Below are 12,847 nucleotides of genomic sequence, written 5' to 3'. Positions count from 1 at the left end.
TGAGGAACTAGTGGTCAGTGCAGTCGTCTGTCTCAAAGATGAAGACCTGTTGAAGGACACAGGCCAGGTGGGAACTCACTCCGGACTGTCCTCGGGCTCCTCCTGGACAAGGCAGAGGGACAGCCTCCAGCAGCGGGTCCTCTAAACAGCCCAGGAGGAGCTGCCTGTCTTCCACAGCGCAGCTTTGAATCTTTATCCAAAGACATTGTATCCTGACCTGCAGTATAAGCTCCATGCTTTGTGTGGTACACACTTCAGTGTCTATATTTTGTGTCCCAGCCCCTTCATCCCCAACAGAGGGAAGGCCCCCAAATTTCCTTCCATCTATTTGGGGTGAGCTTTTTCCTACTTCAGGGAAAAAAGTTGTACAATTAGAAAAGTAGTCTTTTCTCTCATAACAAGGTAGAAATATCTCACAGATGACTTTGGGGGAATCTCCTTTGGTTTGTATGAACTGAGCAAACGAAAGCGCATGTTCATCTTGGGCTCTTGGGTTGCACCTGATTTTAAAACTGCAGCTTTTATTGCTTAAAAGAAGCTTTAAGTTGTACCTAAGCTAGGGAAGACATATGCTAAATGTTGGTGAAACTTAATAGCATTTGAAAATTAATTTTTTCCAACTCCCCACAAAACACAGTTGAGTGTCTGCTCATTTCAAGTTGGTTTTGTGTTCGGAGTAACAGGTAATATGATAACATCTTCCAAAGCAGGATTATGTCATTCCCTCCAAACCTGAAGGTCCTTTACTTAAAAACCTTGATTCTCTGCCCAAATTACCTATAAATGTTTATAGGTTGAGAGCCATTTATGGGCACACTTAAATGTTTTTCCCAAAGTGGTGACCCTTCTTTTGGGGAATTTTCATATGTTTTCTTTTGAAAAATGTTAATAGACCCTGGTACTGTGGTTCCAATTTTACAGCCATAACTAAAATTAAATCTGTATACCCCTGATTGTTTAGACAAAAGAAACTGCACAGTAGATAGATATCATTAAAGATATAATAGGAAAGCTTCTTAGCAACTGTCTTGTTAATGCACTCATTGCCTGGTCAGGCAAGCTGGACTTAAAAATTGATTTCTGAAATATGTGCTTCTGAGACCTTTTAAAGCAGTGTCTATGTTTTTCAGATCTTGGGTATATTTCAGAGTGACACATTTAAAACAAAATTTTAACTGCTAACTAGTATGTATTACTCTGCATTGGCCGTAGAACTCGGATGAATTAATGTTTCAAAACAGGACCCGTGAATATAGCCTGTTCATGGGTGTCTCGAAGCCACTGTCAACCATGACGTTGACTTCACGTGTGCTGGACTGTTGGCACAGTTGAGGAGGATGAGGCGTCCTGTGTTATTCTGTTCATCAAACCTCCCACCTCTCTGCTGTATTTCCGTCGAGACCAGAGTTCCTCAACCTTGGCACTGTTGACATTTGGGGCTGGATAATTCGTTGTTATCCACAGGGCTGTCCTGGGCATCGTAGGACATTTAGCTGCATCCTTGGCCTCTACTCACTGAATGCCACTGGCTCCTTCAGTTGTGACAACCAGAATTGTCTTGGCAGATCTTGCCAAGCGTCCCTGGGGAGGAGGGGGGAATTACCCCTCCCCATTTCTGTTGAGAACCACTGATCAGATACTCTAAGGAAATGAGTGAATCTAGGTATTTTGGAAATAAGAGGAGAGTTGGGAAGAAGGAAAATAATGCCTTTGAAGAGCCAAAGAAGGGCCGAATTTAATACCACTTGACTGTTCCTCTAACTTGTGCATCTCTTAGAACTATATTCTGATAATTAATGTGTCAAAATATTTTCAGCAGATGTTCATGTTGAGGTGATTAGGTTATATCCTACTGTCTGTGAGATAGGCCGCATCATGTGGGTTTCCTGAATGGAAACAGCAGCTGCATGCAGAGGACGTTTTGCTTAGGTTGTAAGAAACTAGTGGTGTTGTCCCCTGGGAAATGTGACATCTTTCTTCCCCTACAGCACCGTTTTCCTGGGCTGCGAAGCGAGGTGGTTCTCTTTTCATCTGCAGTTGACCCTTGAGCAGCGGGGGTTTAACGTGCCTTTAACTTATATTTAGCTGGCCCTCCATATCTGAGGTTCCTCCACATCCTGAGATGCATCCAACCTCAGGCAGTATAGGACTGTAGTATTTACTATTGAAAACATCTGCCTAAGTGGACCTGTACAGTTCAAACCCGTGTTGTTCAAGGGTCAACTGTGTGAAAGTAGGCAAGACAGAAAGCTATAAAGAACAAAACTGAAATCACGTTTAATCCCTCCAACACAGAAAACCACTGTTAACAGTTTGTACATTTTTCTAACATGTCAGCTGTAGGGCAAGATCTTTTGTTTTTTTTTTTTTTGCGGTACGCGGACCTCTCACCGTTGTGGCCTCTCCCGCTGCAGAGCACAGGCTCCGGACGCACAGGCTCAGCGGCCATGGCTCACAGGCCCAGCCGCTCCACGGCATATGGGATCCCCCCGGACCGGGACACGAACCCGCGTCCCCCGCATCAGCAGGCAGACTCTCAACCACTGCGCCACCAGGGAAGCCCCCAAGATCATTTTTAATGGTTTGGGAGCGTTCTGTGGTATGGACACATCTCATGATTTAACCCTTAGTGTTGGACACTGTTTAGCTATTATAAATAATTCTGCAAGTGAACGTCATCCGTATGTTCATAGCTTGTATACTTTGTCCTCTTAGGACGAATTCTTCCACTCAGAATTTCTGGGTCGTAGTTTTACCTTTTGATAGTTGCCTCTGAAATCCAGTCTGGCCACGCATCACCACCTTCACTCCTGCTCAGGCCAAATCACATGGTCTTTTTCTCCACATGACTCCAGCCCTGAAGGGTATCTGACTTTTCCATTGTGAGCAGTGAGGTGTGTTTGAGTTTCCTTTAGTGGGTTTTTTTTTTTATTTATAGTGCTTTTTATTGTTAAACCAGTTAGATTATTTCTTTAGAAGAAGAAAGGCCCTCAGAATCCCACCATCCTTCCCTAATAAATAGCTGTTTCTCTTTTTGTGGGAGTAGAGTCCTTTTATGTCTGTCGATTGGCTAGATCAGATGAGCATAGTGGTCTAAGGTGTCTGAGCTTTTTCTTTTCCTTTTTCATTGAAGTAGTTTAACTAGGTGATATATTTAAGGAGTACAGAAGGGTGTACAGTGAAAAATAGCTCTTTCTCCCCCCTCTGGATCCCCCAGTCCCCTGATCTCTCTCCTTGAAGACAGCCACAGTTACTGGATTTGGGGGTTTAGTTGTAAAAATTAGTCTGTGCCCATGTCAGTACATTCAACGTGTGTTTCCTTTCTCCCTCCCTAGAGTGTTCTACAACCAGTTTTGCACCTTCCTTTTTTCCCTTAATGGCGTATCTTGGTAATCATGCCACCTCATTCCCAATAACTGAACCTCATTCTTACAAATAGTAGTCTATTGTATAAATCTGTCAGAATGCGTATCATCTGATCCCTTTTGTTGGATTTGTAACCAGGTTTTGGATGTTTTGTACAGTACTACAATGGCAGTACTTGTGATATACAAGCAGGGAGTCGAAAACCCAGTTCCTCTGCACCTAGAACAGAAAACCCAGTCCCTCTGCGTTTGGAGAGATGGCTCTTTGCCTCTTCAGGCCAGAGCGGGGGTGGTGTCCGCTGGAGGGTCTGCTCTCACCCCCAGTGTGATCAGGCAGGCTGCAGGAAGAGTCCCCTGCTCGTGTGAATCAACTAACTTCTCTCTGACGCTAAATAGAAATCGTTTTTTTGCATTGTTCCATTGTGGGTTTCTTGGGTGCTAGAAGAGTTACCTGTAAGGCGTTCAATTTACGGTTGATTTATGTAGTTTTATGCATTTATATTTTCCTAAACTGGAAGTTCTCAAGGGTAGAGGGTGGCATATAAACCACGTGAAACCGGGCACAATTAAAGGCCTTACGGATGACAGGGATGACAATAAACGTGTCGGGGCTGAGCAGGCTAAGTCATTCCATAATAGATGAGACGCCGTATTGGTTTCTTTTCAAAGCTGGCCTTTTTTCTCTTTCCATAATGCTGCCTCTGCTTTTTTAACACCCACAAGCATCCATTTTCAACGGTCCCATCACCACCCTAGTCTGGACAGTATATGGGAGGTCTGACTCCATGTTAACTCCGTCCTATAAATATCGGGTAGAGAACCCTGGAGTTAATTTCCAGCACCTGATCTGTGAGCTGCTGCCCAGGCTCCATCCCCAGGCTACAGCAGTGACGATGTGGGGAATAGGTTTGGATGGTGAACTGATTTTCTCTTACTGATAAGACTTCTCATTTTCCCCGTTTCATTGAAATGGTCTCGAGCCAAGGCAAGTGGTGCAACAGGCGTCCTTCAAGAAGCTCACTGTTATTTTAATGAGTCTGCATTAAACCATGTATGAAGTTAGAAGGCCCAGGTAGTTGAGCTGTGGAAGGTTATAGCTGCAGGAATTCATAGCTCTCCTGTCATAATGGAATTAGGTCCTGGCAGCTGCTGAGAGGGCAAAAGTGCATCTCAAGAACGGTATATACGTTGTATATTTATAAAGAATCATTTTCCTTCCCTCTGCTGCACCTGTATTTATTTTTATGAGGCCGTGTATCTATCTGAAAACCTGATTTCCTCCCCTAGGTGACTGACTGCATGCGATTGCCTTACGCTGCCATCATTAACTCGAGGTCACAGTGGTTAACAAGCTGTTTCTAGACAACTGAGCCCCCCAGCAGGGTCCCTTCCCAGAGCTGAAATGGATTTTACCGCCAGTGATCTTTGGCCACTCCATGTTCTAGTACAGTAGGGAAGTGTCTGCTTTTTTATCTCACCCTCTTTGTCATCTGAGTAAGAGGTAGGATTTGGGGTCTGGTCTCCTTGGGTCAGGTTGGTGTCACGATGAGGAGGAGCCTGAAGTCTGTCATTGGAATTGACCAGCTGTTTATGCCCATCCTGCCCTCAGCTGAGCAAGCTGCTGCAGGCCTGGGCTGGGTGTAGGGTAGATGGATCCGGGTCCCACCTTTTAAAGTCCTTATTAACTACCAGATGAGCTTGGATCAGGGACCTCTAGGCTCAAAGCATTGAGCAGCTGAGTTAGTGACAGGCTTTTTTTTTTTTTTTTTTTTTTTTCTCCTCTAAAGAAAACAAATAAGAGGCTTATACACAGGCCCTTGCTGATGCTTTCTCCTGGGATTGAGAAAGGGCTGGTCCTAGGTGTCATTATCTAATCATAGGTTCAGCTTGGGTGTCAGAAATCCATCCTGGAAAAAGTTCGGACCTGCTGCTGTCTCCCCTACTTCCCCTTCCTCTAACCACGCTGCATTCTCTGAGTTACTCCGCGTTCTGTAGGACGCCAGTTAGCTTCCTGGTGAATATCTTTAGGCATACAGTGAATACTTATTGATTGCTTACTTTGTGCCAGCCACTGTTCCACGAAAACAGAGGTGGACACAGCCCAGTCCTTGACCTCAAGAAGCTTGCAGTCTAGTGAGGGAGACAGACAAGATAGAATTCGGTGTAAGGGACTAAGTGCTGATGTTCATGCAGGCAGAGGGTGTGGCCAAGGCAGCCTAGGAGATGACGCCCAGCCTCCTACACGGGTCACACCGTGAGGTTCTTGGAGCACACATGCTCTTTTTCTCTGGTCATGGTACCTTCGCTTAGAGTTCCCAGGTTGTGGCCACCCAGAGCTCTGGAGTGAGGCCAGCCGGAGTGTCTTTGGAATCTAGATCTACCTTGGATCTAAGATGCATGAACTTGAGAAGTGCCTGCAGTCAGAGTGCGAGGAAGTGAAGGTGTTCGTGCAAGATTCCAGGGGTGTACTGTTCCGGGGGCCTCGGCTCCGACTCCTGGGGGTGCTGGGGACATCCCTTGCGTGTCCTCTGTGTGTCTCAGCATCTTGGGCTTTTGTGTTCTAGGTTGCCAAGAGGGTGATCTTACTGTCGGGCACCCCAGCCATGTCCCGGCCGGCAGAGCTCTACACGCAGATCCTCGCCGTCAGGCCAACTTTCTTCCCTCAGTTCCACGCCTTTGGACTTCGCTACTGTGGTGCCAAGCGGGTATTTGTTCTTTATTCCCCCTCTTCCCTGCCCACCCCCACCCTGATTTTCACACTTCCCTTTCCATTCCTTCTTTTTGGCTGTGGTGTGACCAGAAGAGCACTGGCCGTAGAGCTGGATTCAAATTTTACCTCTGCTTTGCCCCTAACTCTGACCTTGGAGTGTCCTCTAGGGTAAGATAAGAGCAGCCCCTCTGAGTTCTAACGCTTGTGGTGATTCCACGTTAGTGTTTTCCAGTAGAGCGACCAGTGGCCGATGCGTAGGTGCCTGGAGCTCTGAAAGCCAACAGCTCTTGCCTCAGAGAAGGGCACTGAGGTGAGGTCCAGGTGAGGCCGAGGCCCTACATACTCTGCGCAAAAAGGACAGAGGAAGCCTTTGAACAGGTGGAGGGGGAAGCATGATCTCAGGCTCCCCTGGTGGGCTCTCATCAGTGGGCCTTTGCTTATAAATGTCGATTATAAATGTCGATTATAGTGAATCGTGCCCGGTCAGCAGGCCAGAAGCCTCTGACCTGCAAATTATCTCTATGAATATGGTGCCAATGGAGCAGCTGCCCCAGAAGCTACAGTCTGCACAGCTTCCGTTCTCCAAAAATGGCAGACGAAGCCTTGTAAACAAATGCCGTTGCAATCAAAATCGTGATTTCTGGACTTCCCTGGTGACGCAGTGGTTAAGAATCTGCCTGCCAGTGCAGGAGACACGGGTTCAATCCTTAGCCCGGGAAGATCCCACATGCCGTGGAGCAGCTAAGCCCGTGAGCCACAACTACTGAGCCTGCGCTTTAGAGCCCACGAGCCACAACTAACGAAGCCCACACGCCTAGGGCCCTTGCTCCACACGAGAAGCCACCGCAATGTGAAGTCTGTGCACCACAATGAAGAGTAGCCCCCGCTCGCCGCAACTAGAGAAAGCCCGTGTGCAGCAGCAAGACCCAACGCAGCCAAAAAAATAAAAAAATTTTTAAAATCACGATTTCTAAAACCTGTTTTTTTTAATAGATTTATTTAATTAATTAATTAATTATTTTTTTGGCTGCGTTGGGTCTTCCATGGCTTTGTGCGGGCTTTCTCTGGTTGCCGAGGGCTTCTCATTGTGGTGGCTTCTCTTGTTGTAGAGCACGGGCTCCAGGCCTGTGGGCTTCAGTAGTTGCGGCACACAGGCTCAGTAGTTGTGGCACACGGGCTTAGTTGCTCCACGGCATGTGGGATCTTCCCGGACCAGGGCTCGAACCCGTGTCCCCTGCATTGGCAGGCTGATTCTTTACCACTGCGCCACCAGGAAAGCCTCCTCAGTTTTTTTTCGCTGAAGAAAAAAAGTTTATTTAATGACATGAGGAAATAAAAGAGTGGAAAAAAGTAGGATGCGAAACTTTCCCTATAGTTCATTATTCATTCTTTGTCTCCCTCTCTTACCCCCGCCTCCTTCACCCCCCTCTGTGTCTCTCTCATGTATGACTGGAAGATGAGGTATGCCAAAATGGATTACTTTCGTAAATGAGAAAGTCAACATTTTAAAAAATATTTAAATTACATTAGTCACAAATGCGAATTCCTCCTGACTGGCCGTTGACTCCATTAGCGGTCACCAGTCTGGCCATCTGGCTGAGCGTGGGACTTCATCTTCCTTAGCGGTGCCTTTCTGCCAAAGCCTCACTTTCAGAAGGATGACCTTGCCAGACCAAGGGCCACTGCTGAAGGATGAATTCATCACTGGGCTTTCCTCTGGATGCCCCAGTACCTCACTTTTGAATACACATCAAGAAAATTCTAGCTGCCACCACCATCTCTCTTGCAAACCAGAGGAAAAGAGTCAGGAGGTGGAGAGCAGAGGAAGGGGTAGAGGGCAACGTTTTTGTCTTTTCTCACCAATCTCCTTGTCAGCTGATGTATTACAGGGCACATGTGTAGCGTGTGTGATCTCCACACTTGGCAGCTGAACTTGGCTGAGATTCCCTGTGCTGGGTCCCTCCAGACATGGCATAGGCCTCAACTGGTAACATGCTCACCTCTGCGGTTTGGGGGCTGAGTCAGTGAACAAAGAAACACGGGTCGAATGAGCCTGCTGCCAGTGCTGGCGGGCCTGGGCGTGGTTCCTCTGTAGACTGATCACTTCTGACATCCTGTCACCCTCAGCAGTAATAACGTTGCCAAGTGCCTTTTCAAAGTATGCCTGAGCTGTGTTCAACCTGCAGATGGCCAAGGAGGCCCTGCCCCAAGCAACACGTGGTCCTTCTCTGAGACTGGTAATCCCCAGACGCCTTCCTTATGTAGTTCTTTCACTCCTTCGTGTTCCCTCTGCCTCTTCAGGTTGAAGCAGGCCTCTGTGTCTTGGTTCGGCAGGAGCCAGGCCACCCCCAGAGTGTGGCGGAGCACGACCAGAGCTTCCAGGATTTCCTCGCTCTCCTTGTCTGCGGCCGTGTCTCCCTTGTAGCTCAGCAGCGCGTTCTTGGTGGACACAGCATGTTTCCTGGCCTGAGCTGGGGGGTCTCTCAGTGTCAGGTAGCCATAGCCAGGTTGGCCAAAGCCTGTGCCCATTTCCAGTGTTCTTCCCCAGAATAACCCGAGACAGGATGACACACAGAATTAGCTCCTTGTTTGCTTAGGAGTTCGTTGTTTTTTCCTTAATCAGTTGAGCTGTTTTCTTCAGGCACTGGGCTGTTCTATTTTCAGGAAGAGACACAGTCTGTGGCCTTCTCCTTCTTGGCCTCTGTGCCCTCTTCACTCTCTCCAGACCCACCAGTGGGATACAGTCTCGTCTGTTCGCTGGTGTGCTGGGGCCTTGGTGTGCTGTGATGGGTGGAGCAGAAGTCCCAGTCGGTGTCATTGCTGACAGGTGGGAGGTGATGGGGCTGGTTCGAACCTTCTTCCTGAGCCCCGAGTAGTTCTCTCTGATCCAGGCTCCAGAACATCCACGATCTGAAAACCAGAAAGGGAGAGTCACTCACTTCTCTTTCTAATCTCTACTTTCAAAACTGTGGCCAGGGTGATGGATTTATCCTTCAACAGTCGTCCTTTGTCCGGCAAGGTAGACTTCTCAGATGCCTAAACCCTGTTCCCATGAGGTTCCAGTAGCGCTAAATTAGAATGGCAGGCGCTGGCCCCTCTCTCAAGGGCAAATCACTTCTCATTTTCCCCACTTGTTCTACTGTAACCTTGAAGCCACAACTCCAGCTCACCCTGGCTTCTTTCCTGCGGGCAGCGTCCCTGTGCAGAGGCTCTAACTGGACTCTAAAGCCTCATTACTTCAGACCTTAAGGATTCCTGTCCTGTGATCAAGTCACAAATATGCCGAGCTGCTGTCTGCATCGAAGACACTGACGCTTGGAGAAACGGCTGCCCCTCACTCATCACCCATGCCACCTGGGAGAGAAAAGCCTTGCCATGCAAGTTAGTGATGTTAATAAGATCATCTGCCTTATTTTAAAATACTTTTGAAAAAGAAAAGACAGCTTTTCAAGTACTTTAAAAATATCCACTTACATTCAGAGTACTTATAATGTAACTTGTGGTGCTTGGCAAAGTTAATGGCAAACCGTTTTTAGCTGGTTATTGAGGCAGGAGATTTCTGTTATTAAATGTATTTAAAGCCATACATGCCTTTAACAAAGTTTCCCCATGGATCAGTCCAGGTTAGGTTGTGTGTAGTTGTGTTGATCCCTCAAGACAACTTGATTTCTGAAAAGGATCTTATCTTCCTTGACTGTCTAGGCGCATGCTGTCGTGTTTAGCCAGGGGTCGGGGGGGTGGGGGGCTGAGGGCAGAGCCATTCCCTGTCTTTACTGCTGCACTGTCCCTCCCTGGGTTCCCAGTCTCCGGCCACCGTCTCCGCAGTCATTCAAGCCATCCTCAGATTCGCCCTTGTCCTCCTCCTGCTGCCACTGCCCCAGCATCCAAGAAAACATAGTCAGACGCTGCCTTCCCCATCTTTGTATCCTTCCTTTCACCTAGCCCAATGCCTGCTCCATGATAAGTTTTCAATAAAAGCTTGTTGGATTGTAATTACGGTATTACGCATTTAAAACCTTTGGTATTATTGGGTTTTAACCTGCAAGGTTAAGAGTTGATAATATTAGAAGGTAGGAACATTATACCTAAATTAATTACGATATCCATTTGTTCCTAGCATGATTTTTATATAATGCAGCCAGTAGGCCAGGGCTACTTTTTTTTTAAATTAATTAATTATTTATTTTTGGCTGCATTGGGTCTTCGTTGCTGCGCACAGGCTTCCTCTAGTTGTGGCGAGTGGAGGCTACTCTTCATCATGGTGCGCAGGCTTCTTATTGCGGTGCCTTCTCTTGTTGCGGAGCACAGTCTCTAGGCGCATGGGCTTCAGTAGTTGTGGCACAAGGGCTCAGTAGTTGTGGCTCGTGGGCTCTAGAGTGCAGGCTCAGTAGTTGTGGTGCATGGGCTTAGCTGCTCCGTGGCATGTGGGATCTTCCCGGACCAGGGATCGAACCTGTGTCCCCTGCATTGGCAGGCGGATTCTCAACCACTGCGCCACCAGGGAAAGTCCCTACTTTTTTATTTTTCTTTTAACTGTGGCCAGATTCTTGCATTAAGAGAAGCCACTGAAAAGAATGCCCCATGCCGAGCTCATTTTCGACCCTATACCGTGAAGGCATTTGCTGAGAACATCCAGTTGATTTCAGAGTGTATTTTTTTAAAAGAAGAAGCAGTTTTTGATCATTTTATTTCTCCACCTTTGGCTGTCTCTTCCTGCTCTCAATCTAGCAGAGGTTTATAGGACACCTGTCACATCTCCAGCATTATACTAGGTCCACTGGCCCTCGAAAATGATCAAGCCTAGCCCCTGCCCTCGGTGGTTCACAGTCCAGGGTGGGGTGAGGCATGAGGGAAAATGAGCAGCTGAAACCCTAAGGCAGCAGATACCCTGGCTCCCTGATTTTCTACAGGACCGTAAAAGTCAGTCCTGTTTCCAGTAAGATTGTTAGTGAAGGGCAGGGTTTTTATTTTAATCGGTAGCATCTTGTCTACCTGTGTGGTAGGAAGTAGACATTTCTTGCTCATCGCCTCCTTGAGCTGCTAAATGAAGGAACCGTTTTTATGAAGGACTGCCTGGGCGCTCTAAAACCCACCTCTGGTTTCAGCAAGACTGCAGCACCTGTGTTCTGGGTTCTTCCCTTCAGCCGCCTCCACCATGGCCACCGCGATGGCATTCACCAGGTCACGCATGGTGAGGCCCACGCTGGGGAAGAGCAGCTTCGTAATCCCTGTAACCCTCATCAAATAAAGATATTACGGCATCATCTGTTACCTTGTGCAACAGGCTCAGTCGGGTAAGCCCTAGGGAAACTTTCTGCATTTAGTGTATGGGAAGAGTCTGACAAGCTGAGTGTCTCGTTCGTTCTTGAATGTAACAGGTACCAAACCACTTGACAGCTTACCTTTGCTGCTGGAAAGGTTAGCGCCAAACTGTGGGACGCCATGATACACGTTTTTGGTTCTCTCATTCCTGACTTTCTTTCTTCCTTTTCCTTCCTGTTTCTCATTTGTATTCTGTGAGATTTTATTCATCCCTTAAAGCCACTTGAAGTTCTCTGAACAAAGCCAAGGGAAGAGAGGGTTGCGAGAAGGCCATTCCCGGAGGCGACAGCTCCAGTCCTGGGCCCTGGGGACTCTCACGAGCTGTGTCTTTGTTCTGCCTCCACAGCTGCCCTGGGGATGGGATTATTCAGGCTCCTCCAACCTGGGGGAGCTGAAGCTCCTGCTGGAGGAGACCGTCATGCTGCGGCGCCTCAAGGGCGACGTCCTTTGCCAGCTCCCAGCCAAACAGCGCAAGATGGTGGTGGTCGCCCCAGGCCGGGTCAGCGCCAGGACCAGAGCTGCCCTGGATGCCGCGGCCAAGGAGATGACCACCAAGAAGAGCACTGTGAGTCCGGGGCTGGAGATGGGGATTGGGAAGGTCCCCTTGTGCACAGCTGTTCCTTCCCTGGAGGGGCACTGCAGAGCTGACCCAGAGTCCCCCGACCTTGTCTTCCCGTAACCTCTCTCCCTCGCCCCGGGCAGGATGGTGAGCCCGCTTCATTTCTCAGCCTACCTAGTCTACTTCCAAAATCTCGTGTTAATTTGCAGTTTTCTACTTGTGTAGATCACTGTTGACGGACAGTCATAGAGATAAACCCCAGGGCAGCCACAGGATGGTGATATGTATTCTGAATCCCTCAAAGAAAGTTGGAGTTTATGTTTAGTGTATTTTGAGAATACTTCCTTTAGTAACAGTCATTAGAAATTAGTCCTAAGTGTATTTGTTATATATGTTAACGCTCTAATCATCTCATGTCTTTTGCTTTAGTCAAAAAAACAAATTGACATTTATATAACAAAGAGTTTTCAAACTCTCTTAACTTTTAATCCTTATTACGGTCATTTATGGTTGGCAACAAGTTGGCACCCCCATTTTATAGAGGGGGAAACTGAAGCTCACAGAGAGTGGGATTTGCCCAAGGTCTTATGGCTACTCCATGGCAGAGCTGAGGCTATAACCAAGCCTGTTAGCCCTATATATTAGGGCTCTTTCCACTATGGTGACTTTGTCTTTTCAAAACACTTTCGTTTCATGTCTGTCTTTAGTATCATACTGTGCTAACCGCTATAAAGTAATCTATACCAGACCCGTTTCTGTCCTCTTGGGATAGAAACCTTGCAATCTTCATTCCCAAGAAAATGACAGTCATTGACACTTTCTGACATTATCATAAAGCATTATCTGGGCTTGATATTACCCTGTATACGGAAACTTAGATCTACATGAGAT

At 47.4% G+C, this 12,847-nt stretch overlaps 1 protein-coding gene and 1 pseudogene across 2 annotated transcripts in view; one reads left to right on the top strand and one right to left on the bottom strand.

Moving 5' to 3' along the window:
• The window catches only part of SMARCAL1 (SNF2 related chromatin remodeling annealing helicase 1), a 52,531-nt gene that overhangs the window by 21,080 nt on the left and 18,604 nt on the right, over positions 1-12,847 (top strand). For both annotated transcript variants that reach the window (XR_002643752.2, XM_022567635.3), the window contains exons 11-12: positions 5,930-6,070; positions 11,744-11,962. Coding sequence is in view for 1 of the 2 variants with exons in the window: in XM_022567635.3 (XP_022423343.1) it covers positions 5,930-6,070; positions 11,744-11,962 (360 nt within the window). In the remaining variant the exon portion in view is untranslated. The remainder of the gene's footprint in view (positions 1-5,929; positions 6,071-11,743; positions 11,963-12,847) is intronic.
• LOC149748520 (tetratricopeptide repeat protein 23-like pseudogene) lies at positions 7,522-9,026 on the bottom strand (annotated as a pseudogene).

The sequence above is a fragment of the Delphinapterus leucas genome, chromosome 8 (genome assembly GCF_059928025.1).
Source record: "Delphinapterus leucas isolate spDelLeu-1000000601 "Yukka" chromosome 8, BTC_Dleu_Yukka2, whole genome shotgun sequence".
NCBI lineage: Eukaryota > Metazoa > Chordata > Mammalia > Artiodactyla > Monodontidae > Delphinapterus > Delphinapterus leucas.
The sequence above is the reverse complement of the archived record's forward strand: the minus strand, read 5'-3'. Positions and strand labels throughout refer to the sequence as shown.